The sequence below is a fragment of the Branchiostoma lanceolatum genome, chromosome 6 (genome assembly GCF_035083965.1).
Source record: "Branchiostoma lanceolatum isolate klBraLanc5 chromosome 6, klBraLanc5.hap2, whole genome shotgun sequence".
Taxonomy (NCBI): domain Eukaryota; kingdom Metazoa; phylum Chordata; class Leptocardii; order Amphioxiformes; family Branchiostomatidae; genus Branchiostoma; species Branchiostoma lanceolatum.
The window spans coordinates 22,540,447-22,568,107 of NC_089727.1; the positions used below are offsets into that span (position 1 = coordinate 22,540,447).

At 43.2% G+C, this 27,661-nt stretch overlaps 1 protein-coding gene across 3 annotated transcripts; it reads left to right on the forward strand.

Annotated features, from left to right (window-relative positions):
* Nucleotides 1-380: 380 nt before the first annotated feature.
* LOC136437056 (uncharacterized) lies at nt 381-27,589 on the forward strand. 3 transcript variants are annotated; one of them, XM_066431500.1, is made up of 19 exons: nt 381-629; nt 10,305-10,423; nt 10,771-10,911; nt 11,555-11,713; nt 12,426-12,588; nt 12,880-13,024; nt 13,688-13,819; nt 14,229-14,311; nt 14,756-14,944; nt 15,563-15,747; nt 17,018-17,156; nt 18,058-18,288; nt 18,470-18,613; nt 19,133-19,341; nt 21,549-21,657; nt 23,131-23,307; nt 23,891-24,081; nt 24,850-25,018; nt 26,729-27,589. In XM_066431500.1, the coding sequence occupies exons 1-19, from the start codon at nt 575-577 to the stop codon at nt 26,824-26,826; spliced, it is 2,838 nt and encodes a 945-aa protein (XP_066287597.1). In that variant the 5' UTR covers nt 381-574; the 3' UTR covers nt 26,827-27,589. The 3 variants fall into 3 exon arrangements, with proteins under 3 accessions (XP_066287597.1, XP_066287598.1, XP_066287599.1); XM_066431501.1 differs by having other exon boundaries at nt 10,308-10,423; XM_066431502.1 differs by lacking the exon at nt 18,058-18,288.
* The last annotated feature ends 72 nt before the right edge of the window (nt 27,590-27,661 follow it).

Genomic DNA, 27,661 nt, shown 5'->3' on the forward strand with positions numbered 1-27,661 from the left:
ACCTCGCTGTTTTTTAACAGGCCCGACACTTTTTGATAAATGTAGAGAGATATTTAACGTGCTCGATGTGTGGCTCTCCTCAAACACAGGGCCCCGGGCTTTATATCCCATCGGAGAGAACTTCCCCAACCAAAGCTCGGTACTCATTTATATCTGGGCAGGAGACCTTGAAGAACCAATTTCAACTGAATCGTTTTAACACTGCGATTAGCATGGCTCATTTCACCACCGTTGCTAGGATACCGTGATTCTGATACCGCTCACTAAACAGGTGTCATGCATGTGCAGAAGCGCCACCACATACCTATCGACTTTGTGAGGAACTGCAGCAAAGTGCTGGTAAGCACGTAGGTGTCACGTGACCGGTTTAATAGGTCGCCAAACAGGTCAGACGGCCAGGTACACGTAAAAGACAAACCAGTGCGAGGTGCCTCAGGACGACTCTCGCTAGTTTGCTCCGGCAAACCGGGAAAATTTTTGGGTTGAGGTTTGGAATTTTAACCGTACAACGTCGAGGAGTCACCGTAAAACGCATAGGTCTTTGAAAAGGCGTTTTTTAGGGGAAGACAACAAGATGTTGTTGCCGAAAGTCTGGGCAGCGTTCGTTCTACTCGAGACGGCACACGCAGGTGAGTTGTACGACTATTTGTGGTCCTTGTAGATTTCCCCCTTAGGCTATGCTTTATGAATCTGGTCTTTTCTTTAAGAGAGGCACTAGAAGAAGAAAACTGTGACCCAAAATGCCAGAATGTTTTCGTACCCAGTCTTCAAACTGCGGGATGTGATTGTATACACACAGAGCAAACACGGAAGTAAAATTCGGCAGAATTCCGTCTTTGTGGGGACAGTTTCCTTGTCGTTCTAGCGTGGTCTACACCAGCCTTCTACAGCCCAGCGACATTTATACGATCAAACACTGATCATTGTTGTATACGTTCGCAGATTATACAATGATATTAGTAGCTCTATTTCACCGTTTCAACCGACAAACTTTACTTACACGGAGCACTGTTTTGGGCGACCGTGACGGGTCAAGAAAATGTAGACTTTTTGTGTTTTGATAAGAAAGTCGACGGGTTTCACTTTGGTTGCGAAATACGATCTACAGTTGACTGTACAAAGCCACTGCCTTTGTGACTACTAGGTTATAACTTAACCAGGCATATATTTGCCTTCCTGGATTGAAATCCGTTGGCGTCAGGTCATAAATACCGTAGACGGAGGCAGTTCGCAGACAAGACAAGACTGGGGTCTCTTTTATTCTCTTCATGCAATCTATACCATTGTATTTACTCCGCACTTTGCTAGATACAACTCTGATTAAACCAGTCATCACATTGGGAAGCATGGTATGAAGTCTACGCATTCAAATCAGACTTATTTTGGTCCCTCGGTTCCCAATTACGCATCATATATACAGCGTATTTTGTTGTTGTAGCTTTGTGGACCGAACACTAACGCAAGAGGTGGCAATGATTCTTTATAAGGTCCATAGAATATGTTATCTTCATCTTTAAGATTCCGTCAGTTGCTGTTTTTCCCTCAAAGGATCAGTTGGTAGATCAAACTTCTTCTAGTGCCTTTGGTTACCAGCTCACTATATCCCTGACTTTTTGGTTGTCGGAGTTCTTTTAGACAAACACAAATGTCAGAGGTAGTGACGACTTGTCGTAAGGTCCTTAGATTGTGTACATGAGTTATGAATCATATCCAGGCTTCAGTTTTCAGTCTCGTTACCAAAAGAGACGGCTGAAAAAGCTTTACATAGGGCAAAACTGTGTGTTGGATTGAATCTGGCAAATCATTCAATCAGAACAAAAGACAAAGACGGCGATGACGTGGTAGAAAAACTTGTTTTTTTTTAATCTTCGTCAAGAATTATATAGTAGCGGTTACTGGCCTTTAAACAAATACCTGACCTAAATAAGACAAAACTAGAGGAAAAATACATGGAGTCATAACTTTACAGTGGCCATAAAGTGTATCCTATTGTGGCAACCAAAAAGACACATGTGCCGAGGCAAGCACATAGCGTGAAATGTCTAACCTCACGTAGCCCACTTTTAGAGACGAGCACTAAGACAAGCCTTCTTGGAAATAGAAAGGCCAGGACTGACGTCATACCAGCTTCAGGCAAAATTCCCCTTCCATTAATACAACGTATGGTTACTGTAGCTTACTGCAGGGTTAGGTGGTTTATATAGTTCACATCCTACATTAATGCATATGAAAATGTTTTTGTACGCACGGCGTTAGCTAGGTTTGAAATAGTCGAGAACTTGGCTTTCAGTGAATGTTTGGAGCTTTCTTTTAATTTGTTTTACATCAGTCACAACAATTATCGTAGATTAAAAGGTGAGCTGAAGCGAATCGAAATGCGTCACAAATCCACATACCGGATTAGATTACCGTACTTAATATACTACCTTGCAGACTTGTGCGGACAAATATGTACAATAAATGTCTTACTCGTAAAGTAAAAGTGCAACAGCAAACCCCTTTTCTTCAGGAAACAAACGTCAATGAACTTTAATTTGATAGCATTTAATGACAACCTTGATTACACTCTCAAATCACTTGTCATCCATTTATTACTTCAACATAAAAACCTCGCTGGTCTTATTTTAACCATATATAAAGTTGAGCGCCAAAATTTTGATAATGTGTCAGTATGCAAATTTTGAGGTGTCAAGATACACTCAGCACAAAAAGTTTGGAAACTTAACTTTGGTCGATCATATCTCCGTTCTTTCTTGATTAATTTCAATGATTTATATATCATTACAAAGCGTAATTTTCTTTCCCATGATACCAAACTTATTATGGTTGTAAAGTAATGCAACGAGCACCAGGCCTGCTTATGCGAGCAGATCACATAAAAGAAGTGCCCAGATTACCCTACTAATGTCAAACGCTCAATTCAGTATTTTTTTCTTATGCTGGTAGCACGTGGCTTTTGTACGAGGGTAAGGCTGCACCAAGTAATTTTTATGGATGACGTCCTTTGCAGACCCTAAATCTAATGCGAGAGCGCGAAAAAAAAACAAGAAGGGCCGAAAAAAACAAGATGCCTAGATTTGAAATATAATAGTCGACGACACATCTTAGGACACGAATTGAATGAGAGAACACAGTGTAACAACTAACATCCTAATGAATAATAGCAATTATTCAAGAGCCAAATATGGACCAAAAATGATAAAAATAAATAAAAAACATATATTTCCCCAACAAGTATAAATAACCAGAAACGAATAAATGATCATTATCCATGCAGAATACATGAATGCATTCATCTTACACTCCCCCTTCCCACTTGGGCCTAGGAGCTTCAGTTGTGGCAGCTGTCTTGTCGACCTCCATGCGGATGAAACATCCGAACTGCTTGGTTGCCTGCCCCACCTACAGGCCGGAGTAAACTTCAATGCCTCTCCCGATCTTCTCGTCATTGCAGAAGAAATGCACTGTAGCTGATCTTGACAAGACTTGTTTAAAATTGTACGGCCGAAACTCACTCGCCGCTACAAGTCTCTCGTACAGTTGCGCGAATGTCAGCTCTCCCTGACCGACATCGAGAGCGTACCAATCAACAACAACGTTGTCGCCCTTTTTTCACGTTTATGCTCACATATTTAGCGACCGAACCCACATGCCCTGCGGAATGGTTGTGGCTACTGTCAGGATGATCCTGTCAGCAGCAGACATTTTTGCACTGCAGATAGGATGACAGAACCGACTGGAGGGCCTATGCCGAGAGCAGACCAGCCTGGCGAGCCCTATGCATGTCTGCAGCCGCCATGCATCAGACACTGATGCCTGCGAATGATTGAGACAGGATGATCCTGTCAGCAGCGGAAAAATCTGCACTGCTGTCAGGATCATCCTGTCTGCAGTGCAAACATTTCTACTGCTGACAGGATCATCCTGTCTGCAGTGCAAAATTTCTACTGCTGACAGGATCATCCTGACAGCAGTGCAGATTTTTCCGCTGCTGACAGGATTTTTCCTGTCAGCAGTGCAAGAATGTTTGCCTATGACAGGAAAATGTTTCAGCCAATCAGAGCTCGCAAAAAGATTGCCCGCGCAAAAGGACTCAGTGAGGAACATGGCGGCAGCCATGAAGGCTGGAGATGGGTGCCATAGAATTTGATTTTAATTCCACTTTATTGTACACATGGCTACGACAGGATCAGTAATTCAGACAACTCATGAAATATGCCTGCATTTGTGGTATGAGTGTAGCCTCCATAGCAGGCACTCTGGGTCTTTTTTGATATTTTGGGCTTATAATACACTTTTGCTGATGACTCCTTTTTTGCACGGGGTCATTTGTGCAGCCAGCCTGTAATCATTTGGCCCGATAGAATTTAACTCCGGCGGCAAAAGGGTATCATAAGCCAAAAAAAAAATTCAAAAAGGCCTAGCTATATAGAGAGCCTGCTATGGAGCCATATTGGAGGCTAATGACATGGTACTTTATCATCTGTTTTGCATTTAACAACTAAGTTCTAAGTTTACTACTCTTATGAAAACCAAGTTCTAAAAAGGGTAATACTGTGTTATGAAAGGTAAATCTTGGAAATATAACATTACAACTTAAGATGAAGAATGCATCATGTAATATTGGCGGGCAAATTCCGAACAATTGGACATTCTTAATTTCTTGAGAAAAGCGTGTCTGCCTGCTATCATACCTCTATGTACCGAATATATGTACAGCAGTAAACTAGAAATGACTCGTAATAATAGAGCACAATCACACCTGTCTGATAAAGTCATGAGATTTATTGAACAATTGGCATTAGGATCCAGTGGGAGGGGGGTCGTCCTGTCAGCAGTGCACATTTTTTTACTGCTGACAGGATCGTCCTGCCAATAGCCTTAGGCCTGTGGAATTATGCATTTCGCGTGACGAATTTTACATTAATCTTACGATTTGCGTCATTGTTGTAACTCTTTGGTCATAGTTACAGGAAGCGGAATTTCTTGTGTTTTTTTTCTGGGAACAGACCAAAATCAATGCGCGCGCGTCATCCATAAAAATTACTTGGTGCAACCTAATATGAAAATTAAATCAACAAAACACATTAATATGAAAGCCAAGGATAGTCTTCATTCAAACAAACAAAAATGCGTAAAGGAGCCCCAGTTATGATGAAGGTGGCCTAATACTGAGTACGCAAGCCATGTGCTGTCACCACAGCCCGGCACATCCTCCTCATGCTTGTCACCAGTTTTGTTACGCGGCCCATAGCTATTCTGCCACAAGGAGTCGTCGCAGGTCGACCAGTGTTGTTCTGTTGATCATTCTTGCATGCAAAGCCCGCCCAAGCTGACCAGAGATCACAAAGTCTGAGACTGTGTTCAATTGTGTTGAGATCTGGGCTGCAGGAGGGCCATTCTGTCCTCTGTATTCCTGCATCCTGGAGGTGGTCTGAAATGGCTCTCATTCTGCATGGACGTGCACTATCATCTTGCAGATCTTGCAGAGGTAAGGATCTAGGAAATGTGACTGGATTGAGAAAGGTGTCTCTATGTCAGTCTATCTGTGTAACAGTCAGCGTAGGGTTCTCCTCGTTGCCCACACTTTAATTTACCCATCCACAGTCTAAACAAATCTACACTTATCTGTAGCTGTGAACATAACATTCCTCCACACACTGTTCCATTCACGATGTGGACAACACCACCACAAATGGGTTTGGCGCTGCGCTGAGTGTTTGACACTAGCATGGAAATTTGGGCACTTTTTTTCTACAACCCACTCGCGTAAGTAGGCCTGGTGCTCGCTCCACGAGATTGCAATAATAATGAGTTGGGTATCGTAGGAAATGATATTACACAGGCTTTCCAACAATATATAATGCATTGAAATTGACCAAGAAACGACGGAAATATAATCAACCAAAATAAAGTTTCCAAAAAACTCAGATTTCAGTAAAGCGTTCGACTCGGTCTGGAGAAACGCTCTCCTTTTCAAATAAAATAAGTCATGTATAGGGGGAAATTTCCTACAAACCATCAAAGATATGTATTAAAAAACTACTAATCGCGTCAAATACAGTCAAGGTCTAACAGAGCCATTTGTTACAAATCGTGGTGTCCGACAGGGCTGTAATTTAAATCCGACCTTGTTATCTTCGCCGAGTACTATAGTACTCGGGGTAGATTATGTTTTCGGTTGAGCCAGCTGTTTGATGGGTCTGTATGTATGTCAAGAGCATAACTCAAGAAACCTTTGATGAATCTTTATGATTTTTGGTAGGTGTGTAGTGGTTGTGCAAAGGAAGGTCAAGTTCAAAAATGGTTTACCTTGCGTTTTTCAACAGTACTGCAGCAGACTTTTAATTTGTGTGCGTTTGTATGTACGCGAAAAAAGTGACGGAAACGTTGATGGATCTTCATGATTTTTCGCAGGTGTGTAGATGTTGTGGAAACAGAGATCAAGTTCAAAAATGGTTCTCCTGGCATTTTCCGTCGGTACTGCAGCGGGCTTTGTGTGGATGTGTAATTCTTGTGGACAACATAACTCAAGAAGCTGTTGATGGATCTGTATGATAATGAGTGGATGGGTAGGGTTTACGGAAAGGAAGGTCAAGTTCGATAATGGGCCTTCTAGCAAGTACCTAAGGTACTGCAGCGGAGCTTCAAAATTTAGTGGCATATTTTCTGAAAGTGCTATGGTCATGATATTTGTATGGTAGATAGTTCACGCCACAAGAAGTAAGTTCTGTAAGTTTGGGCCCCCTAGCGGCTTGTTTAGAACTGCAGTGGGTGTTTTTGTTTTGACCTTTGGACATGAATAACTTTAGAAGGGGTCGACAGATCGTCGTGAAGTTTGGTATGTAGAGAGCTCAGATGGTGCTTTACACAATCGATGTATAATTATAGAAAACAGGAGCTAATCTGCATAATTAGTAAGGATAGTTTGTAAATCCAAGTACATTTCACAATGGGCCGTGTGACAGTGTTTTGCCGCTAACAGGTCAACAGAGGGCCTTGCCTAGAAGTATAAATAAACGAATTGGGCACATAAATAAACAGTTGGGACAGTCTCACTACACTCCAAGCAGATGTGTGGGTCCGGTTGGTTTTTAACGTGTTCAGTTAGCCATTTGTGTCCAACACATGGTTGGAGACATAACGGAAAGGGGACAAAATAGAAAGCCTGACAAAAGCACCTAAAAACATGTCAAAAACCAGCACTCCTCTGCTAAGAGGGTACACTGCACCAAAACTGCACCACTGCTAGGTATTACCTAGCACCGTATGAACAAGTCACATGTATGTCTTGCAAAATGTGTATGATATGGAGTAAAGATTTATTTTATTCATATATGTTGACTGTACTATCTAATCATAACTTTCAATATTTTTGATGACCAGTTATAACATATATCAGCACACTATACACATATACTAGTCCTGTACCACCAAATGATTTTTTATCCCTATCTAGACTGGCCTCATTCTCCCCAAATCGTAACTTTCAAACGGTATGGTGTATGATCAAATTTGCTGGGGGTGATAAGCATGTAAATATTAATCACTCTCCTTAATAAGCCTTGATTATTTGGCGAAGATAATGTGTTCGTGGAACTCTAGTTTAACTTATTTTTAAGTGATATTACCTCTGTATTTGACATTGATGCCTGTAATCCCCTTCCATGTACAGTAAGTAAGTCTACTATATGCAGACGACTAAGTGATTTTTTAGTCCAAGCAAGGGCTGCAGTCTTCCTTAGATAGACTAGAAAGCAACTGGCATACCTGGAAACTCAATGTGAACCCTAAGAAAACAAAAAGTATTGTTTTCTCTAAGGGGGCGTCTACCGAAAGTATTGTCTTTCATGTATAATAATAATCCGGTTGAAATAGTTACATCTTATTGTAATTTAGGCATTGTTGTCAACTCCGCGGGCACTTTCAAGGCGAACAACAAACATCTTTACAGTAAGGGACTAAAAGCTTTATTTAGCATGAATCAACCGCTAGACAAAGCCGACGCACCTTTGTCTGTTAGAAACAAACTCTTTGACACTTGTGTTAAGCCCGTAATTCTTTACGGGTCGGAGATCTAGGGTTCAGTTAAAAGCTCCAATTCCTGCCCTATCGAATCCATTCACCTAAAATTATGTAAACAAGCCCTGCACGTACCAAGATCGGCGTGCAGCCTCGTGGCAAGGGCGGGACTAGGGAGGTTTCCAATTCAAGTGGAGGCCTCCCTAAACGCCATCAAACACCTTTTATGACTTGGCCTGAAAGTGCCTACTGACAGTTTTCAGTTAGGTGCTCTTGCTTGTCAGATAGACCTAGACAAAACTGGAGCCAAATGTTGGGCGTCAGGAGTTCGGAAGTCCTTAGGGGAGTGCGGTTTTGGCTATATCTGGCATTGTTCTTTATCACAAAACACAGATACGTCCCAAATCATTAATTCCATCAACCAACGCTTGAAAAACATTCTCTTTCAAACTTTCCTAAAAGAAATACACAATGATAACGAGACGGATCCGCTAGAAACAAACTGAGATCCTACAGATTGTTCAAGTTCGCGTATAATGAAGAAAAGTATGTAAGTCTCGAAAATATACGTCATAGAACCGCAGTCACAAAACTCCTGATCAGCTGTCACAAACTTCATATTGAAACCGAACGCCATAACCGCACTCCCCTGGAACAACGAATGTGTAGACATTGTAATCTAAATATGATCGATGATGAGCAACATTTTTAGTAGAATGTAGTTTATACAACGAAGAGAGAGCTGCGCTCTATAACCAATACAATGTAGATTTCCCGATTTCATACATCTTGGCAACGCGGAAAAAATTATATTTCTAATGGCTTTAGATAAACCCTTGACTATTAAACACACCTGTACTATATCTACACTATTACTAAGAAGCGAAAAGAAGCCAATTTAACGTAATCATTAGACTTATGCTAACTTATCATTGTATATATGTATATGTATTTGCAAACTGTGATATTTTCTGTTGTGACCTGTACTGAACCCAGCGGGTATGTGTGTGCAATAAAGGTCTTGATTCATTCATTAATTTACAACCATAATAAGTTTGCTATCATCGGAAAGAAAATCACACAAGCTTTTTAATGATATATAATTAATTGAATTTGATGAAGAAATAACGGAGATATGATCGACTAAATTTAAGTTTCCAAACTTTTTGTGCCGAGTATATATATCTATCACTTTCGTTATTTCTGACAATCTACAGACAACGCGCACGTCATTAAAGTCACTTAAAAAGCGTACATTGTAGATTGTCAGAAATAACGAAGTTCAGTCTGTGGCTGCAATGTTTTTTTATTGAAGTTCAATAAAATATTCATTCATAAGAAATCGAATGAACATGCTGGCAAATTGTGTTACTGCAGTACTACTGCCTTAAAAGTGTTTTGAAATCTGTACCGTAAGCCCACAGAAAAGTATGCACAATTAAGATCTTTATCTAATTTAGAATCTAACAACTCACAAAGAAACGTCAACAAATCCATTAATTTACCTGCAGGAAGTAAAGGAGGTTCCTTTGTCTGTGTGTTCATAAATGGTTAATCTTAACCGTGGTTACACTCATAAATGACTTTTATAACTTAGAAATACCTTCCACGACACCACCTATCTCCTCTTACAAATCATGCTTAGCCATTATCAAAAATAAGTCAGTGGCCGTACTAAGCCTATAGGCAAAATATGTGCAATAAAAACCTTTATCTAATATCAAAATTTATTAACTCACAAGGATACGCCACGGCAACATACCCTATTATCGGTAGAAAGTAAATGTTGTTGTAGTGTTTCTTATGCGTTCAGAAATAGTTTATCTTAACCGTTATTGTACTCACAAATCATTCGACGTCCATTACTTCTTATCGTTACACTTTGGACCTAGAATCCACAGTAACTGTTTGAACGCTGTAATAGTGACATTGTTCTCTTAGTCTTAATTGCCCAGTTAGTGCTAGCTGTGATTACAAAGTCGCCAAAATGTCCGCACCCTAAAAGTAAACTGCGTGGATTTAATCGTCGCTTAAACGCCATAATTCATCAACGTGTACGTAATAACTCTCAACATGCAGACGTTCGGGGAATGATTACGAAAGTTTTGCGTGCAACAAACAAGACGTTTCCAAATCCAGAAAAAAAGTTAGGAAATATTCGTTCCAACTTTTGGACATCCCGTTCAGAAACCAATCGTCCAGCAAAGAAAGGAATTCTGGTTACTATTGTGAAGGATGCCTCACTTTTTTCTAATCTCCTCTTTACCCACCCCCGTCCCCAGCAGTGGAATTTCCCAGTGGTGAGACGCTTGAACCAATCACAGACCTGTCCAGCCTTGGCGCCCTAGCCAATCAGCTGCAAGATCCCAAGAACACCGGGAGTCAGGTGTACGACTCACAGGTAATACAATTCTTCATATCATATCATATCATATCATGCCATGTCATCATATTAAGTGTCCACAATAGTCAGGATACTTATTGCTTAGGTCCCACAGCCCCTACAGCCTCAAAAAGGCTACCGTTATCCCTAATCAAGCTCATAGTTCGTTTCATGTGGCACTATTGAAATAAGTTATCAACTTGAGTTAACATTGTCGTTGTCTCTGTCCAAAAGCAACGTAAACAAGAAAAAGTGCCCCACGTTTGTGACAGTGTCGTTGTTGCAACCAGCCTTCGGCAAGAACCTACAATATGGGTGCGACAACTGTCACTATAGAATATATCTCTTAATTCCTGTGTACCCAGGGATTTGAAGAAACCAGGCTGTCTCTGAACTTTTTCGTGGAGGACTTCAAGTCTCCGACCAGCCGGTACCTCCGCGCGCATCCCGCCTTCATGCAGTGTCTCCAAAAGACTTACAACGTTCTTCGCAGGGACGACGACACGGTATGTTGGGGATCTTTCTTTGATATAGTTCTTCTGTGCTGTCTTATGGTATGGATTAAGCTTGTACAGTCAAGCAGGTTTTAACTAATTTCCAACGAAAGAAAAAAGATGGACTTACCAACGCTTTCGACTGTACAACAGCAGCATTTGTTAAGGAAAATATATCCCTTGACAAAGACACGGTAGAAAATGTGTCTTGTGCTTGTTTTTACTGTCCTGCTGCAGAGTGATTTCTACCAACACAGATGAACTTTCGTGGTGAAAGTTGCTCACTGGCAGATATTTTCTTGACTTTTCCTCCCAAGTTTTCACTCAAAAGCACTTCCACAATTGGGTCTTTACACTGAGCGACCTGTTAGATCAATTACCGCAAGCATTATGAAAAGCTATCCAGTGAGGAGGATGCCTTTTCTGAACTTAGTGGGAACGATTTCCACTCTACCGTAGTTCTGGGAGGATACACATTTTTGAACACATCAATTCTAGGTTAATAACTCCAAGACATGCCTTGTAGACATACCCGACACCGGACGACCTTTCATATACACAGACGAAGAACAAATAACCCATTTATGTTAATGATCTTGAGACAGATATTTCCCGAATTTCTGATACATGGTCGATACCAAATATCCCTCCGCAGTTGGAGATCGCGGAAGGATACCGTACGGCGACAGACAGTCCCTCTGACGTGTACCTACAGTCCGGGGCGGCGGCGGTGATCATACTCGGGGACGACGCCACCACGACCATCCAGGAACTGGCGGCCATCGTCATAGAGATCTGCGTACCCATCTTCCAGGTACAGTGTACACTGCCGTTTGGGGGCATCATCCGAGTCATCCCCAAAAGTTAAAAACAAACAAACGTGTACATGACTGATTTCTCTGCTTAGCACTCAGCATTCGGGAAAGAATATGGTAGTCGTGGAGTACCAGTGGACCCTGCTGTAGTGATTGCACAAACTTGTGTGGCACAAGGGCTATTGGAACGGAGATGGGCGAATCCCTATGTACCACCATGTACCGTGTCTTTTAACTGCCGTGTTTGGGGAGGGAGTATCTAACGTTAGCCGTTTTAAAAAACGTAAACCGTTAGAGGGGGTACCTTTCGGACTTTAAGAGCTAGTGCCTAGTGCCTTTAGTTGATAATCTTGTATACGGTGACATAAGGCCGGTTCCTTCAACCAGTGAGATGAACCACGGCTAATGACCGTTTTTCCTGGTTTTAAGACATTTTGCTACGAAAACAATGAGGAACCGTCTGCCTATGTGCCGCCGGGCACGAAAGGGACTTTGCCTTTTTTTTGTACTTTTCACGGGTCCAGAGATACATTGGGCTGCATGAATAGTTGGTCTTCTTTTTCCCTCCAACATCGATCCAGCCATTTTTTCAACCATTCATACCCCTGGGGGCGGCGCACTTGTACATGTAGGAGGACTGCCTGGGACTGGTTCCCACTAGTTTGGTATGGACACCCTTAGATTGACTAACCGTCTTCCTTTGCTATCCAGGAGGTGCAGGGGGACATCGGGCTGGTCCTGCACGGGGACAAGCTGCTGGTACAGCTGCAGGGAGCGGACGAGACCGGCCCGCACTTCCGGGCGGAGTCAGGGGCCGCTATGGACACCGCGACCTTCGAAACCTGGGCGTGGGGACAGATAGACGAAACTTACGGTATGGAAAGTAGCGGCTGTTTATGCCAAATAAGGCTAGCTCATTAATTATTCATTAGTACCTGCCAGTAACGTCGCCAGGAGCCAGTATCAGGGGTAGAAAAGCAGGGCTGAAGCCGGGAGGGTTTGCCGAGCGCATTCAGCCGTGCTGGAGTAGGGTGGTGGTAAATACAGGTCACAACAAAAGAATGATTTACAGATACATCTATACATTGTTAGGTTACTACAAGAATTAGAGGCTAACTGAAATTGAATTCTCAATAAGATATATAGTTTAATTGTTAAACTCCAGAGCCTATCTCCATCCCGGAGTGCCCAGCGGACGCCGAGACCCTGGCGAGCGGAGAGACCTACCCTGCCGGCGTCAGCGCCCCGGAGGACGCCGTGGGGGTCATCGACTACCCGGTCACACGGGACAAGGTGGAGGACTTCAAAAGGTAAGGGTTCTTACGGAAACCACGGTGTGTAAAGTGTGATGTGCAACATAGGCACGGAATTCTCGGACTAAAATGCTTATCAACAAAGTTCATTGTACAGACCCAAGGGATAACCAACTGCCCGTGGCTTGTCTATTGAAGAAAATTGGAACGGAACTATCGGCCGAATTGAAAAGTCGTCCAAAATAATCAAAAGACAATGAAATGGAATTCAGGAACTTAGTGGCGTTGCGGTGGCGCAATGACAATGCGTTTGGCCCAGGAATCAGAGGTCCTGGGTTAAAATCCTGGGTCCCTTGACTTTTGCTTGTCCCGTGGACATTGTGCCCTTGGTAAAGGCACTTTGTACGAATTTCCTCACTTCACTCAGATAAAAATGAGTACTTTGGTTAGGGACATCCCTCGGATAGGACGTTAAATGGAGGTCCAGTGCTTGACGGGAGCCACAGCTCGAGCAAGTAAAAGAACCCACCACACTTATCGAAAAGAGTAGGGGTCCTTCCCGGTGTAAGTGGATCAAATAAATCTGTCCGGATATGCAGCTTTTGTACTGTTCAGTACAGACCTGGTGTGTTACGCCATGGGGCGGTTTACAGGGTATGTGATACAAACAATATGATAATGAATAAACAAGTGACACTTTGTTATTCTGGTTTCTTCAAGGCTTGTCCAGTATCCGGCCAACAACATCGTCTTCGAGAACGAGGAGCGGTCGGGTGCGTGGTGCGGCTCGGCCGCTAGGGGACGCTGTGTGGACTGTTCCACTAAGATTCTAGGGTCCACTCTGGATGACAGGTAAAGACAGTGGGAATGGAAAATTGACAGTCTTGAATGTCAACGTCAAACATCTGACCATCGGGGAAAAGACTAGTTATCTAAGCTATAAAATAAAATGTAGAGGGTGTGAGGAAATACCCTTACATTGGTGTCGCACTGTCAGTGGTGCTGGTTGCATATGCTGATGATGCTCACGGCTCTAAGGCAAAGTACAGGTGTGCGTACCCGATAATTCTTCTGCTTCGAATTCTGCTACTTGAACGGTTTCACTTTGTTTGTGCATGCAGTCTAAAAGGAATTGTCAACGTTCTTGTAGATAAACGAATTGAATGATTTAGTTTTTTTGGTAATAAGGACACTAATTTAGCAACCAACGTACACAATGAGTAGCATGTTATCTGACGTTCTGTACTATCTTGTCCTACAGGTGTGCTGACCGTGTGATGACTAAGGGGATGCTGTTCGTACTCGAGAAGGTACAGAGGATGGTTCAGGACGAGTTCGCGGGAGGTCAGTACTTATGAATTGGTAATAAGAATAAACTTCAAGAATTTCCATACAAATAGATACTCTCATTCAGTGTGTTTCAATGCAACATGCACGAAACGTCGGTCCAGTTAGAACGTTAGACATCCAGGTAATAAAACACAAGATACAGAAATTACTCGAGCAACTGGAAAGATTTTTTAGTGGAAAAGTATTGCTTGAGTAATTCTTGTATTGTGCATTTTATTACCTGTATGGTTAATTACCTTAATAGACGTTTGGTGCATATTGCATTGAAACTAGCCTGACTGAATCACGCAATCTAGAAGCCCTTCCATTGGTCAGGCCCAAAGTAGTTTGATGACCAACATCCTAATCGCGTTGATTTATACATAAGTTTTGGAAGTTTAAATTCATCAGAGTGCTTCAGCACTGTGATGACATTGCCAAACTGTTCTCCATTCACAGTGAAACTGAAAGTCCTGGAGGCCTGGGACGAACCGCACGAGGGCGCTACTTCAGGAGACCACACGGCGGGCTCCCTGCACTACGAGGGGCGGGCGGCGACGCTGACCCTGTCCGACGGAGACGCGTCCAAACTCCCACGGCTGGCGGCCTTCTGTATCTGCGTAGAGGCCGGCTTCGTAGAGCACAAAGGTGAGCTAAAAATCTACAGCGTAGGGGACAAAGTGAGCTAAAAAGCTACAGCGCGTGGTCCTTCGCAGAACACAAAAGGTGAGCTAAGTATTTACAGCGTAGGGGCTTTCATAGAACACAAAGGTGATCTAAAAATCTACAGCGTAGGGACCTTCGTAGAACACAAAGGTGAGCTAAAAATCTTAAATTAGGAACTACTGTTGCTTTCGATGCATTTAATTTGTACCGTTCACTTCTCGGTAGCAAGCCTTACAAGAAAAGCTTGGGTCCAGATGTAGACAGAGGATGAGGGTTCAAGCCCCGCTCGGGACGACTATTTTGGGTTGCAGTCGTCCTTTCGGATGGGGACATAAAGCCGGTGTTCCGTATATGTGCGCGTCGGGTGTTCCAGGCATTAACGCGTTAACGTCAGGTGTAAAACCTCTGCACGTAAAAAAAAGAAAGAAAAAACTAACACACGTATCGAGTAGAGCAGTACTGACCCGGTGTGCTGAAAACGCGACCAGTTGGGAAGTGAGTCTACTACTAACGTTATCTGCTTGAGAAAGCACCATGCTTCACTTTGAGGATGCCTGTTTTACCTCAGTCTTACTGCTTTACTTTCCAAAAAAAATCCAGGGGACCACATCTTCATCGCAGAGAGGAAACAGGAGGGCTTCAGTCCGACTTTTATTGACTTTCCGGAGGCAACCCTGATCGAAGTGACGCCACCTGCCGAGTTAGAAGGGAACTACACCCTGGAGCCCGAGCAGTACTCCAACAACGACACCATGCCGATGCCACTGTTCGATAGCGACCACCGGGTAAGGAGAATGCAGTGTTTTAATGACAACGTTTTGTGGCGCTCTCTTTCCCTTTCTCTATATCTATATATCGATATCTACATACTAGTAGCTATCTCTACGTCTCTTTCTAAATGTCTCTAGCATGTGTCGATGAAGATTAGACATCCAGGTAATAAGATACGCCAAAAAGCAATTACTCAAACAACTGGATATGATTTGTGACTGTGAGCAAGATCAGTTGAACAGCAGGTTTATAACCACGAACTATGAATCAATTCATAGTTCGTGGTTATAAACCTGCTGTTCAACTGATCTTGCTCACAGTCACTGACGAAATGTAGTGGATGCTACTTGAAACGTCTGACCGTTTCCAAAATCATATCCAGTTGTTTGAGTAATTGCTTTTTGGCCTGTCTCTAGCATGGTCACATACTTATCGTCTTCCATTTCTATCAGAGCAACATACTAATATATCTGAACTGCTCTCCGTTCCAGCGTGGTCACATTAGCCATAGGCCGCGTACGCGTGCAATTTTACTGTCGTAAATTTTCAAGCCATTGAGTTCAATTGACAAAACTAAGACAGCCTTTTCCGTTACTGTACGACACACAGCTATACCACGAGCGTTGAGCGTTTGTCAATACTTCAGTTAGTTACTAGTACTTAAATTGATAGCGTCTTGATCGGATGTATAGGGGTGGTGCCATCTTCATTTCTATAGCCCTTGGTCCACACGTACACATTTGTGCAAGCACTACAGCAAGGGGCTATTCCTCTGGTAGTGGTGTGTGTTCAACTAGTTACCCGCATATTCTATCCATTAGTGCTGAGTGCTAAGCAGAGAATACAGTATGTACCAATTTAAAGTCCTTGATATGACCAAGGCCTGATACCTCCCGGATACAAAGTTAGCTGTCTACCAATGAGCTATTGTACCGGTTGATAGTTATTCATGTATCTAACTGTCATCATTGTATATTGTTACTGTCAGTATATTGTTTTATTATTCTGTACATATGTTATAATTTATGTGCTTATTTTTGCACTGTAAATGGTACTGTTAATTTCTGTGTTTTTTTCTTATTTCTTGTATGTTGTATCTTGTTTGTTAAGGGGGAGACAACTAGCAGAGGTGAGAGATCACCTATTTATCTTCCCCTCCATTTTTGTAAACGGAGGAGCTTAATAAATAAATAGATAAATAAACCCAATAACTGCAGGGGTATGTGGAGGTATTGTACCGTTTTATAGTTATTCTGACTAACTTATTCATGTAATTAACTGCAGGAGCATGTGGAGGTGGGCGGCAACGTGACTATCGGGGACTTTAAGGACCCTGCTGCCCGGTACTTCCGCCTCAGTCCCGAGCTGGTGGAGTGTTACGAGGCGCTAGAGTTACGGGAGAACAAGTGGAACAAGTTGGGAGGTAGGGAACAAGACTTTGCGCACGTCACTAAACTGGCCCACAACAGAACACAACAAGTCCATAGCATAGCTTGAAAGTTCATCTGTGTTGGTAGAAGTCATTCTGAAACAAGTTTTAACTGTAATTTCCAACACAAAAATTAGACCAAATTTTCGACTGTAAAACACCAGTCTTTGTCAAGGAATTAGACGGGGAGCCCTACAGTCTTTCTAATTCTGCAACTTATGATCCACTGCTCACCGAGTTACGTGTCTTATCTGCATAACGTGACGTCATCTCAGCTTGAATTGCTCAGTCCTTGACAAAGACTGGTGTCGTACAGTCGAAAATTTTGGGGAATTCAAATTTTAGTGCTGGCAATTACAGAACGGAACTACAATTACATGCACAGAACGGAAGATAATGATGAAATCCGGAAGTTTACAATACCGCTAGGAGGTAAAAATCGACCCAGACTTTCATACTACCAAGACAAACCCATGAACTAAGCGTCCCAACAACTATAGCCATAGCTGTTCATGTTATGCTGACTAAGCTATAGGGGTCCTATAGGTATGAAAGACAGAGACCAACACTACAAAAGATGACGTCTTCTTTTTCTAAATAGTAGTTGATAATAGTTCGTTCTTTCGTTCGCCTAATGTCACATTGAGCAGCAAGTTTCCTTGGTGTTTCAGTAGCAAGGTATATTTTTACAGAGATGGGTTGATAGCCCTTCCTATTCAACGTGATCGAGGCACCACCTCGAACACGGGACGGGAAGGATTCAGGGAACCAGGGTCTTTCAGTCAGCAACTAATCAGAACCAGGAACTTTACTATGAGGCAGCTGCCAGTTGAGCAACAGGGACATCCCGATAAACAATGGTACTACGTACTTATGTCACATTATGGTATTGCAGAAATGCACAGGCACATCGCTGTCCTGGAGGGCTACCTGACGCCTGAGAACCAGGACGACTACTTCAACATGTCCGACCCTCGGTACGACCGACACACCCTCGGCTGGGCCATGCGCGTCGGTTACTATGGCGACCAGGTCGATGACCCCGAAAAGTTCTCGCCCGTACGTCTCGCGAGGTTCGCCGTGATCAAGTGTGGACCCCTCTTCTCAGGGGTGAAGAAAGGCATTGGTAGGGGAAGGACTTAATTGTCACACACACACGCACACACATACACACACACACACACACACACACACACACACACACACACACACACACACACACACAAAATCATGTTTTTCCTGCTCGACAATCTTATGCACACGATATCCCCTAATGACTGACCGCGTGTTTCATTGTTTCCCACCAGGTGTGGGCCTCTACAAGAACTCCACGTTTGTCGACATCCGGGAAGACGCAGAGTTCTGGGTGGCAGAGCCTGACGTACTTCCGGTCAACGTCACCGTACGCGACTGGGAGGACGAGATGGCCATGCTGCTGGAGTACGCTATCGGTGAGCTAGGGGGCGCGCATGAGAACGTTTGGTTGTTGCGGTATTGTATAAATGACAGTGACGTTAGGACACAAACGATTAAAAGTTGTATGCAAATAGAGAGACCAATTTATTGCAGGTGTCAAATCTCTGCTACTCTTCTCGTTGGGTTCTTTTACGCGCAGTGTCCCTGTGTGATTGGCTGAAAACACGAGATGCAGCAAATCCGTATTCCACTACTGCTAGCTACGTATACTTGAAAAAGCACCATGCTTCGCCTCATTTGAGGATAACCGGTACCGCTTTACCACTTCTTAAGGATATCATTGTCCATGGACTAATAACCGTAACTGTTATGATATGATGCAACAATAAATAATCAATTCATTCATTACACACACACACACACACACACACACACACACGCACGCACGCACGCACGCGCGCACACACACACACACACACACTCACTCACACTCATTCATGCATTCATTCTTGATTGTTATTCCATTCATTCATTCTGGAATTCCTTTCTCCCAGAGGGGCGTATAATCGAGCCTGACAGCCTTGAGCGCGCCTGCCTGTTCTCTGACCCGCCCGCACGCCAGTCCGCGGAGTTCCAGCACAAGCACTCCGAGGCCGTGAAGCGGCGCCGCCGCCGCAGGCAAACCGAGGGTGCCGAAGACGAATGCATCCCGCGGTCCGACACCGAGTTCTGCAATGAGACCACGCCACACAGGGAAACGGAGGTTAGCACATAGCGAGACTAATATACAATATTAGGTTCGCTCCTGAACCTTCACCAAGAAATAAACGTCCTTCAAGGTGCATTTGGTAGTACTGCGGTCGCCACTTTCATGACTTTTATCAAACAACTTATGTAAAAGAACAGACCAATTACACATGTGCGACAGTTTCGTGATAAATTGGAAAAAAATCATCAAAAAAAGGGACAGAGCGTGCTAATACACGTAAAAAGGCGACGACCGTTTCAAAAGGCGACGACCGTTTACGAGACGGTAATTATATCAGCGGCGTGCGCCCATCTCTATTTCATCATTTCTGGGTCACACGGCGATGTGGAATCACTGCAGGAGTGGGCTATTTAACTACAACAACAGCTATCTGTATAATAACACCCAGCCTATATATTGATCAAGCCGCACAGAGACGTTTAGGTCAGCAATTTACAATCTCTAAGGCCCCACTCCCAGTAGTCTGTCAGACTTAATTGTTTCTAGGACCTACACAGGCCAGAATGTCAAAGATCAAAGCAATGGTATACGTAATATAAACAAAAATGCCTCCGCCCCTGAGGCGTCGACAAAAATGGCACGCCCTAAAGCCCCCCTCTCACTGGGTTCCGACACTACGGCGGCACTGCCGCGGCAGCTCATGGCTGCACCGTCGAGAACTTTTCATTTGCACTCTCACTGACGTGCGGCGCATTTACGTTTGAAGCTCAGCTCAGATGAGCAAGTTATTGAATAAGCTTTGTTGCTCGACAATCGCACATGTTACAATGTATGGCAGTAAATCAACAATACTGAACATATCGTTCTGTGTACCAGATAGGGTGAAGTTTGTCTTAGAAGTAATACTTTGTAACAGCGCATCTCTCTCTTTACCAGAAGTGGGGCAGGCCATCACAAAATGAAATCTATCTTCAATATTTTCATTACATGTGTTTGACTGTTAACGGTCAATGGGAATTCCCCTAATTCACCCCTTAAGGGGAAACATTGAGTAAAATTTGCGATACAGTGTCTGACTGGTATATCAAGTTCAGTTTATCACTGTATTTCTGGAATTGCCGAGCAGGGCGAGTACATGTAGACGAGGGGTCTGATTAGTCTATCAACTTCCGTACTGGAATACATGTACAATGCAGAGATCTTATTTTCAGTGGGATTAAGCTATATCCAAATGAAAATATCAGAACATCTACAGCTACAATCCTCAACCTCACTGCAATGTAGTAAAATAGGTTTAACCAAACATTTAAACAGATCAATAGCTAGGGAGATGGACCGATTGTAGTTTGATGGTAGTGATTTCAATTAATCAGAAATTGCAGTGCTGTCAATGGATCAAAATACAATGCAAAATTACAAAAGTGCATCAAAATTTGTTTTCAAATGATAAAAGGATTTTCACTTATGACGCTTGGTGCAACAAAAGTAACATGTTATAGAATATACGTATAACCTTGAAACTGACATATCACTTTTTGCACAATAGCGCGCGCGGTGAGCTCCCGGCAAGCGCGCGGCGAGCTCCCGCTACTTTGCCACTTGCGCTTTTTTTTAATTTAAAAAAAAATCGCCATTTCAACCGGCACGCTGGCGGTAGTGGACCGGCACTGGGACGTCACTAGGACGGTGTTCCGAGGTTTGTGCACGGCACTGCGGCGGCAGCCATTCGCACGCTACCGCCGCAGTGCCGCAGCTCAGTGAGAGGGGGCTTAAGTAAACAGCTGAGAATAGGTGCAGTAATCCTACCGCTGAGGCCAGCGTGGTTCCATGAAACCCTTGATCCGAGTTCAAGTCTCGGTAGAACATGTACCATATTCTTTTCTTTCAAATTCTTGTTATCTAAGTTGTTCATCAACGGATATGACTGCAACTATAGCTTTGTAACTAGGAAGAATTGCTGCCAATGGCTTAACTTAAGCAACTGGCCAAGACCGGGTATTATGCTGATCAAATATACCTCCAAAGGATTTAAAGTAGGTCTTGGCCCCCTTGCGGCTTTCTACAGTACTGCAGCAGAACTTCCGGTTTTGATATCTCGTTTTCTGGACTGGTCGTGATTTTTGAGTGGTCGATAGCTCTTGGGCCCCAAAGCGGCTTTCTTTGGAACTGCAGCAGTTTTTTGTTGTTGTTGGAAATATAGAGGCAGGGATTGACGGATTTCCATTGTCTTTTACGATGACTTGTGTTTTTCTTAACCACAGATTGCCCATATCTGGGGCGAGGTGAAGCGTAAACACCTGTTCCGGCCGGAAGCCGACGTCAAGGCGGCGCTGGATGGGTGCTTCGGCGCCTGCGGAACCTGCCTAGAAGGTTAGTATAAAGTACTCTCCAAGCAGAGGTTCGGCTCCGGTTGGTTTGTAACGTCTTTCTTTGCGTTTTAATAGGGCATTTTTTATATATCTTTATGGATCAAGCTTACTCGTGAATGCTTCCGAGGTGGGAATTACTTATCTAAAACTTTTAAAGACAAAAGACATCTGTCAACACAACCAATCTAACCTCAAAATGAGCCTTGTTTTGAAGTGAACTAAAGTACTGAATAAAAAGAAAGCTTGTGGAGGGATTTTGAACAGAATCTATCGGACGCTAAAAAAGGGGGGTAACAAAAATATTCGATGATCTTATCCTCCACTTTTTTTTGTATCATAGAATACACGAAAGCGACATCTGCCTCGTGACTTTTCTCACAGTACGGTTCCATGGTGTAATGGTTATCACTCTTGCAATGGTGCAATGGTTTTTAATTCAGCGTTCCAAGTCTCCGAGGAACCTCGGATTTTAACTTCCTACATTATTTTGTCAAAATTAGAATCCTCAAAAAATCTTGGTGCAAGAGTAGATTCGTTGTCACCCTCGTCCCGATTCCATGGTGTAATGGTTAGCACTCTAGGCTTTGAATCCAGCGATCCGAGTGCAGGTCTCGGAACCTGTTCAAATCTATCTATTTATTTTTCAAAATCAGAATACCAACTCAAATCTTGCTGTAACTGTGATTTCATCAGCTTTTGTAAGAACGGTTCCATGACGTAATGATTAGCACAATTGCTAGGAACCTTTTATGATTTCTTATTGCGTTTTTAAATAGAAAATAAAGAGAAGGGAACCTGCTACAGGCCTGAACTCGGACCACAGGACTGAATCAGGGTCCTGAGTGCTAACCATTACACCATGGAACCGCGCTGGCGCGAAATGATGAAACAACTGCAGCTGTAACTCCGAGATTTTTTCTGAAGATTTTGGTTTTGACAAAAAAAGACAGATAAATAAAAATTACCAGATAGGTTCCACCGAGATATGAACTCGGATCGCAGGATTCAGAGTCCTGAGTGCGGTGGAACCATTACACCATGGAACCGCGTGGCGAACATAGGAAGGAATTATTACAGCTCTTCTCTCAGCTCAGCTCTCAACTGTTTAGCAGCTAACTCAGGGCGGTACCATTTTTGTCAACGAGTGGCGAAGGCATTTCTTTTAGTAATACGATCCCCTCGAAAACAATTCTGAAAATGTAGAAAAATATTCTCATAGAAACCAAAGGATTTCAAATTGTTTACCACACACAAGTTAACTTCTCGCTACTAAACAATTGGTTCGCAGTCCTTTCTATTGCCAACATACTCTATTTTTCAATAAAAAGAAAACGATTTTGACCAGTAGAATATTGACAGTGATTGACGTTGTAGTAGCAAGAGACTACTCAAAATAGTGTTGGCTATATCTAGACAATTTGGGTTTGACGTCTTTTTTTGAAGCAGTGAACAACGATGAACTTTGATCGCACAGGTCCAATCTGGGAAGAGAAGACGGAGCAATGTAACAACTTCCTGCACTGGGTCAACTTCCAGTTCCTCAACGAGGAGCCTGACGTCACCAACTTCTGGGCACGTGACAACCAGGACCTCAAGCCGCAGGCGTGCCGGGACCACTGCATTGTCAAGGCACCACTGTTCTCCCTTGTCGGTCAGTTGTTGTTTGCTTGTCTGTTTGTTTGTTTGTTTGTTTGTTTGTTTTGTCGGTTTATTTATTTGTTTTGTGTCGCGTACCGGGACCACTGCATCGTCAAGGCACAGCTGTTTTCCCCTGTCGTTCACTTCTTTGTTTGTTGTCTGTTTATTATTTGTTTTGTGTCGCATGCTGGGACCACTGAATTGTCAAGGCACCACTGTTCTCCCTTTCAGATCAGCTGTTGTTACCTAAATGAAAAACAGAGGCATTGTTTTTGGCCTGTCTGTCTATCTCTCTCTCTCTTTCTCCCTCTTTTGCTACTGTCGTTTAAGGGTTACCTTAGAAACTTAGCCTGGCGATGTCCTTGGTGCTGAAAGATCATCTACTGACTTACAAAAAAGGTGCAGTCCGTTTGTGTAGGCCAAGATAACAACAGGCACGTATCTTTAATGTGTAATGTTCACAGCTCCGTCTAGTCAAGAGGAACCGTTCCGCGAAAGAACAGATGATAGTCCATTTTTGAGTAAGCTAACAAGAGCAATACTTATCTCTATGTTCATTTGAACGTTTGACCGTACCTTTGTCTATCATGTTCCAGCACCATCTATTGAGGAACTGTACCGCCCAGACCCCACCAAGAGTGTGAAGGAACAGATCTACTCCATGGCGAACAACCCGTCTCCGGTCATGGAAATCCTGCATATCATCTACGCTGCGCATGCGTCAGGAAGGGTCGAGTTCTACGTCGAGGATGCGGCAGAGATGCAGTCCCTCAGGGCACCGCTCAAGGTCATTGGCGTTTGTTTTACCTCCATGAAAAGTATTGCTTTTGGTGTGTTCGTGTCTATCTGTCTTAGTCTGTCTGTGTGTGTGTGTGTGTGTGTGTGTGTGTGTGTGTGTATGTGTGTGTGTGTGTGCGCGCGCGCGCGCGCGCGCGCGTGTGTGTGTGTGTGTGTGTGTGTGTGTAAGAGGTGTGCCAATAGTATTTCAGTGTGCCAAGAGCCAGACCTTTGTGTGTGTGTGTGTAAGAGGTGTGCCAATAGTATTTCAGTGTGCCAAGAGCCAGACCTTTGATGTAGATTTTGACAACTTGTGTAGGAACCTGTATTCACCACGGCTAGTCACCGAAGTGGTAAGTCTAGGAAACTTGCATTATCACTGCAGCCGCTAGCCCTATAGTAATTAGCACTGAATCGAGTACTCTGCATGTAAAACGCAATTCTTTGATGCATCATTACCTCAGGGGGAAGCCATGTAGGTGACAAGTAACATTGAAGTGTATGACCCAGTACCTATTGTTTTCCATGCTGGGCGTGTGTGTGTGTTTGTATGTGTGTTTGTGTGTGTGTGTGTGTGTGTGTGTGTGTGTGTGTGTGTGTGTGTGTGTGTGTGTGTGTGTGTGTGTGCGTGCGTGCGTGTGTGCGTGTGTGTGCGTGTGTGTGTGTGTGTGTGTGTGTGTGTGTGTGTGTGTGTGTGTGTGTGTGTGTGTGTGTGCGTGTGCGTTAGTGTGTGTGCATGCGTGCGTGCGTGTGTAAACTTGTGTATTTTCCTCCCCAGGTTGTCCTGGTGTTCAACAAGAACATAACGGAGGTGATTATCAACGCTGAAGACGTGGAAGCCGTGGAAGGAGTGGTGCAGAATCTCGTGTTCGAGTGGACCAAGGCCTCCTGTCCAGACGACACCCGGGACTACATCACGCCATTCTCAGTGGTGGAAATGCCAGCTGGTAAGATACTACAATGTATTCAATAAACGAAAAGTATAACGAACAGACGAACAATCGGAAAAGGAAGGTATAATACAGAAAGAAATAAAAGATGAAAGAAGAACGGAAAAAAGAATGTAAAAAGAGAGAAAGGAATGAATGAATGGATGGATGAGTGAATGGATGAATGAATGAATGAATGAACGAATGTGTTTTGAAGTTGCTAAGGAATATGGCCTGGTGGAGTGGCTGGAAGAATACTGGTTGACAACAGACTTCCCTACAGTAAATGCATGGAAGCATTTAGTGAAGACGACAATACAGACATAAGAGAGTGAGAGGTGGAGGGCAGGCACAGTGTTCGAAACCAACTGCCACAGGTTCTACAGAGTCCAACAGACAAACAACAAACCCCACAAGTTATGGACACTAGCAAGACAACAGCCAGAGTACCAGAGAGACCTTAAGAACCTCATACTCCTCAGTACCATCCCAACCAGACACACCGTAAAAACATGTCCAACCTGCCACGACCCTACAGAAGACCTGGTCGGTCATCTAGTCACCAGATGTTCCACTTTTAACCACTTACGACAAACCCTGGCAGAAGAAATAGCAAACATTCTGGGAGTAAGAGTCATGGTGAAAGTGCACGAGCAACCAGACGAGAGATTCACAGAGGTCATGCTGGGTGCCGAGATAGTGGAAGAAGTTATAGAACCAGCTGTGTGGAACGCCTTCATCACAACAACGGCCAGATTACTCCGCCCTCTGGCAGCCATGGCATTAAAACACGCCACCTGGAAAGAGAGGCAAAACTGCAGCACGAGGGAAGGAGAATAGAGCACACGGGAGCTGAGTACATACATAGTATGTAAGTACATACGGGAGAAGAGGAAAGAGCTTAAAAGAGCTGGACTTTAACTACCCCCAACAAAGGCTACAACACAGCCTCGGCAGAAGCTAGACTGCGAGTTAAACACGCGAGCTGTGGAGAACTGAGCTGTGTGGATTCACAAGGAGTTGTAGGGAATGATACATAAAGAGACAATGAACTTTGAAAGTGAAACACTAAAGAACTTTAAAGAACTCTGAGAATTATTTGTACAATGCACAGAAATAGAGACGGGAAAAGACAGTTTTTCATAGATATGATATTAACGTTATAGATCTGATCGAATGATTTTTTTAATGTCCCAATGGTCATCAGTAGACTAGACGTGTGAGGCATGGGATACCACTGGTAGGTTCATGCACCTGCCCTCCGAGAGATTGTAAATATGAGAACGAAATGACAACAATATAAGAATATAATCTATTTTATAAAACAGGATGACTATGTAACACATGTTAAGTGTCATGGCATCCCCTTTGTAAATGCTCTCCCAAGGGAGGAATAAAGTACAAGAAAGAAAGAAATGAATGAATGAATGAATGAATAATGTGAGATTTGAACTGCGTTTGCTATTGCCATGGTGTTGGGTGCTGTTATTACTGGTACCGTTTTCCATGATAAGAGACATGCCTGAGCTTCTATCGGACTGGTTTTCATAGTGATAAAGAATCCTGGGCTCCTATTGGTACTTTGACTATTCTATCAGTCTCGTGGTTTAGAAGTGAACAGCCACAATCTCTGCGTGGAGGGGCGATACAACCCTGTACAGTGAGGGTCTGTTTTACACAGACTAATAGATTTCTATCCTCCGTTAACAATTTTTTTCTTTCTTGCAGGAATCTCCAAGAGGAGCCCCGAGTTCGAGATCCGAGAACAGTTATTGGAGCGGCACCGCAACTGGGAACAAGATTGGATCGGCAGCAGCTTCGGCTAGAGCTCTGGGCATGAGATGGGCTGATGCTCCCAGAGAGAAACGATGACGAAGTTGTTTTATCTTTCTTTCTTTCATTCTTTCTTTCTTTCTTTCCTTTTTTCTTTCTTTCTTTCTTTCTTTCTTCCTTCCTACCTTCTTTCCTGCCTTCCTTCCTTCCTTCCACTTAGAGTCTAAATATTGATAGTCTACATTTTATTTGTTATTTGCTGCCGTGTCTACTGTTATGGCTTCCACTGTTTCACCGCACAACATGTAACAAGGTATCTAACTTTCACACTTTTTATCAAGTTTTGTTACAAGCAGTTAAATGTTTTGCAAGTTTTGTATAATTAGCGCGCTTGTCTGGTGTAAGTTACAATTAATTATGGTAAACTCGTATGGAATTGTCGAAGTGACGTACTACCTGGGGAAAGGGTTATCTGTGTTGTTAATTTTTTGCAGCTAAATCATATGTTCTTAACGTTTTTAAGAAGAAAGGTGGAAGATTACGTCAAAATTAAGGAATTCAAAAGGATGTTTGCATGTATCAAATATAAGATTTGGTGAAATTATTTGTATGTAGCAGTCAGGGTTCAGTGTTTTCATTTGCAATTTATTTGCAGTATTTCTATAATCTTCGATGCGACATCATATTGATATCAAAACAGCACACAGATTACTATAAAGAACAAATCTAGATCGGTGCAATATTTACGTTCTGACTTTGGTATTTGTGTGAGTAAGGCTGGTTCTCTTATCAAATAAAAGGCTCTTTGTGAGTACAGTTCTGTCTTGTGCACTAATTACAGTTTGACTCTTAGCTGGATGTTGGGTGGTGAATGGATGTCCTTGGACA

Coding starts and splice junctions, on each gene's coding strand:
- LOC136437056 (XM_066431500.1), top strand. CDS start 575: ATGTTGTTGCCGAAAGTCTGGGCAGCGTTCGTTCTACTCGAGACGGCA. Junction 10,424..10,770: donor GTCAGGTGTACGACTCACAG/GTAATACAATTC, acceptor CTGTGTACCCAG/GGATTTGAAGAAACCAGGCT. Junction 14,945..15,562: donor CGGCTTCGTAGAGCACAAAG/GTGAGCTAAAAA, acceptor AAAAAAATCCAG/GGGACCACATCTTCATCGCA.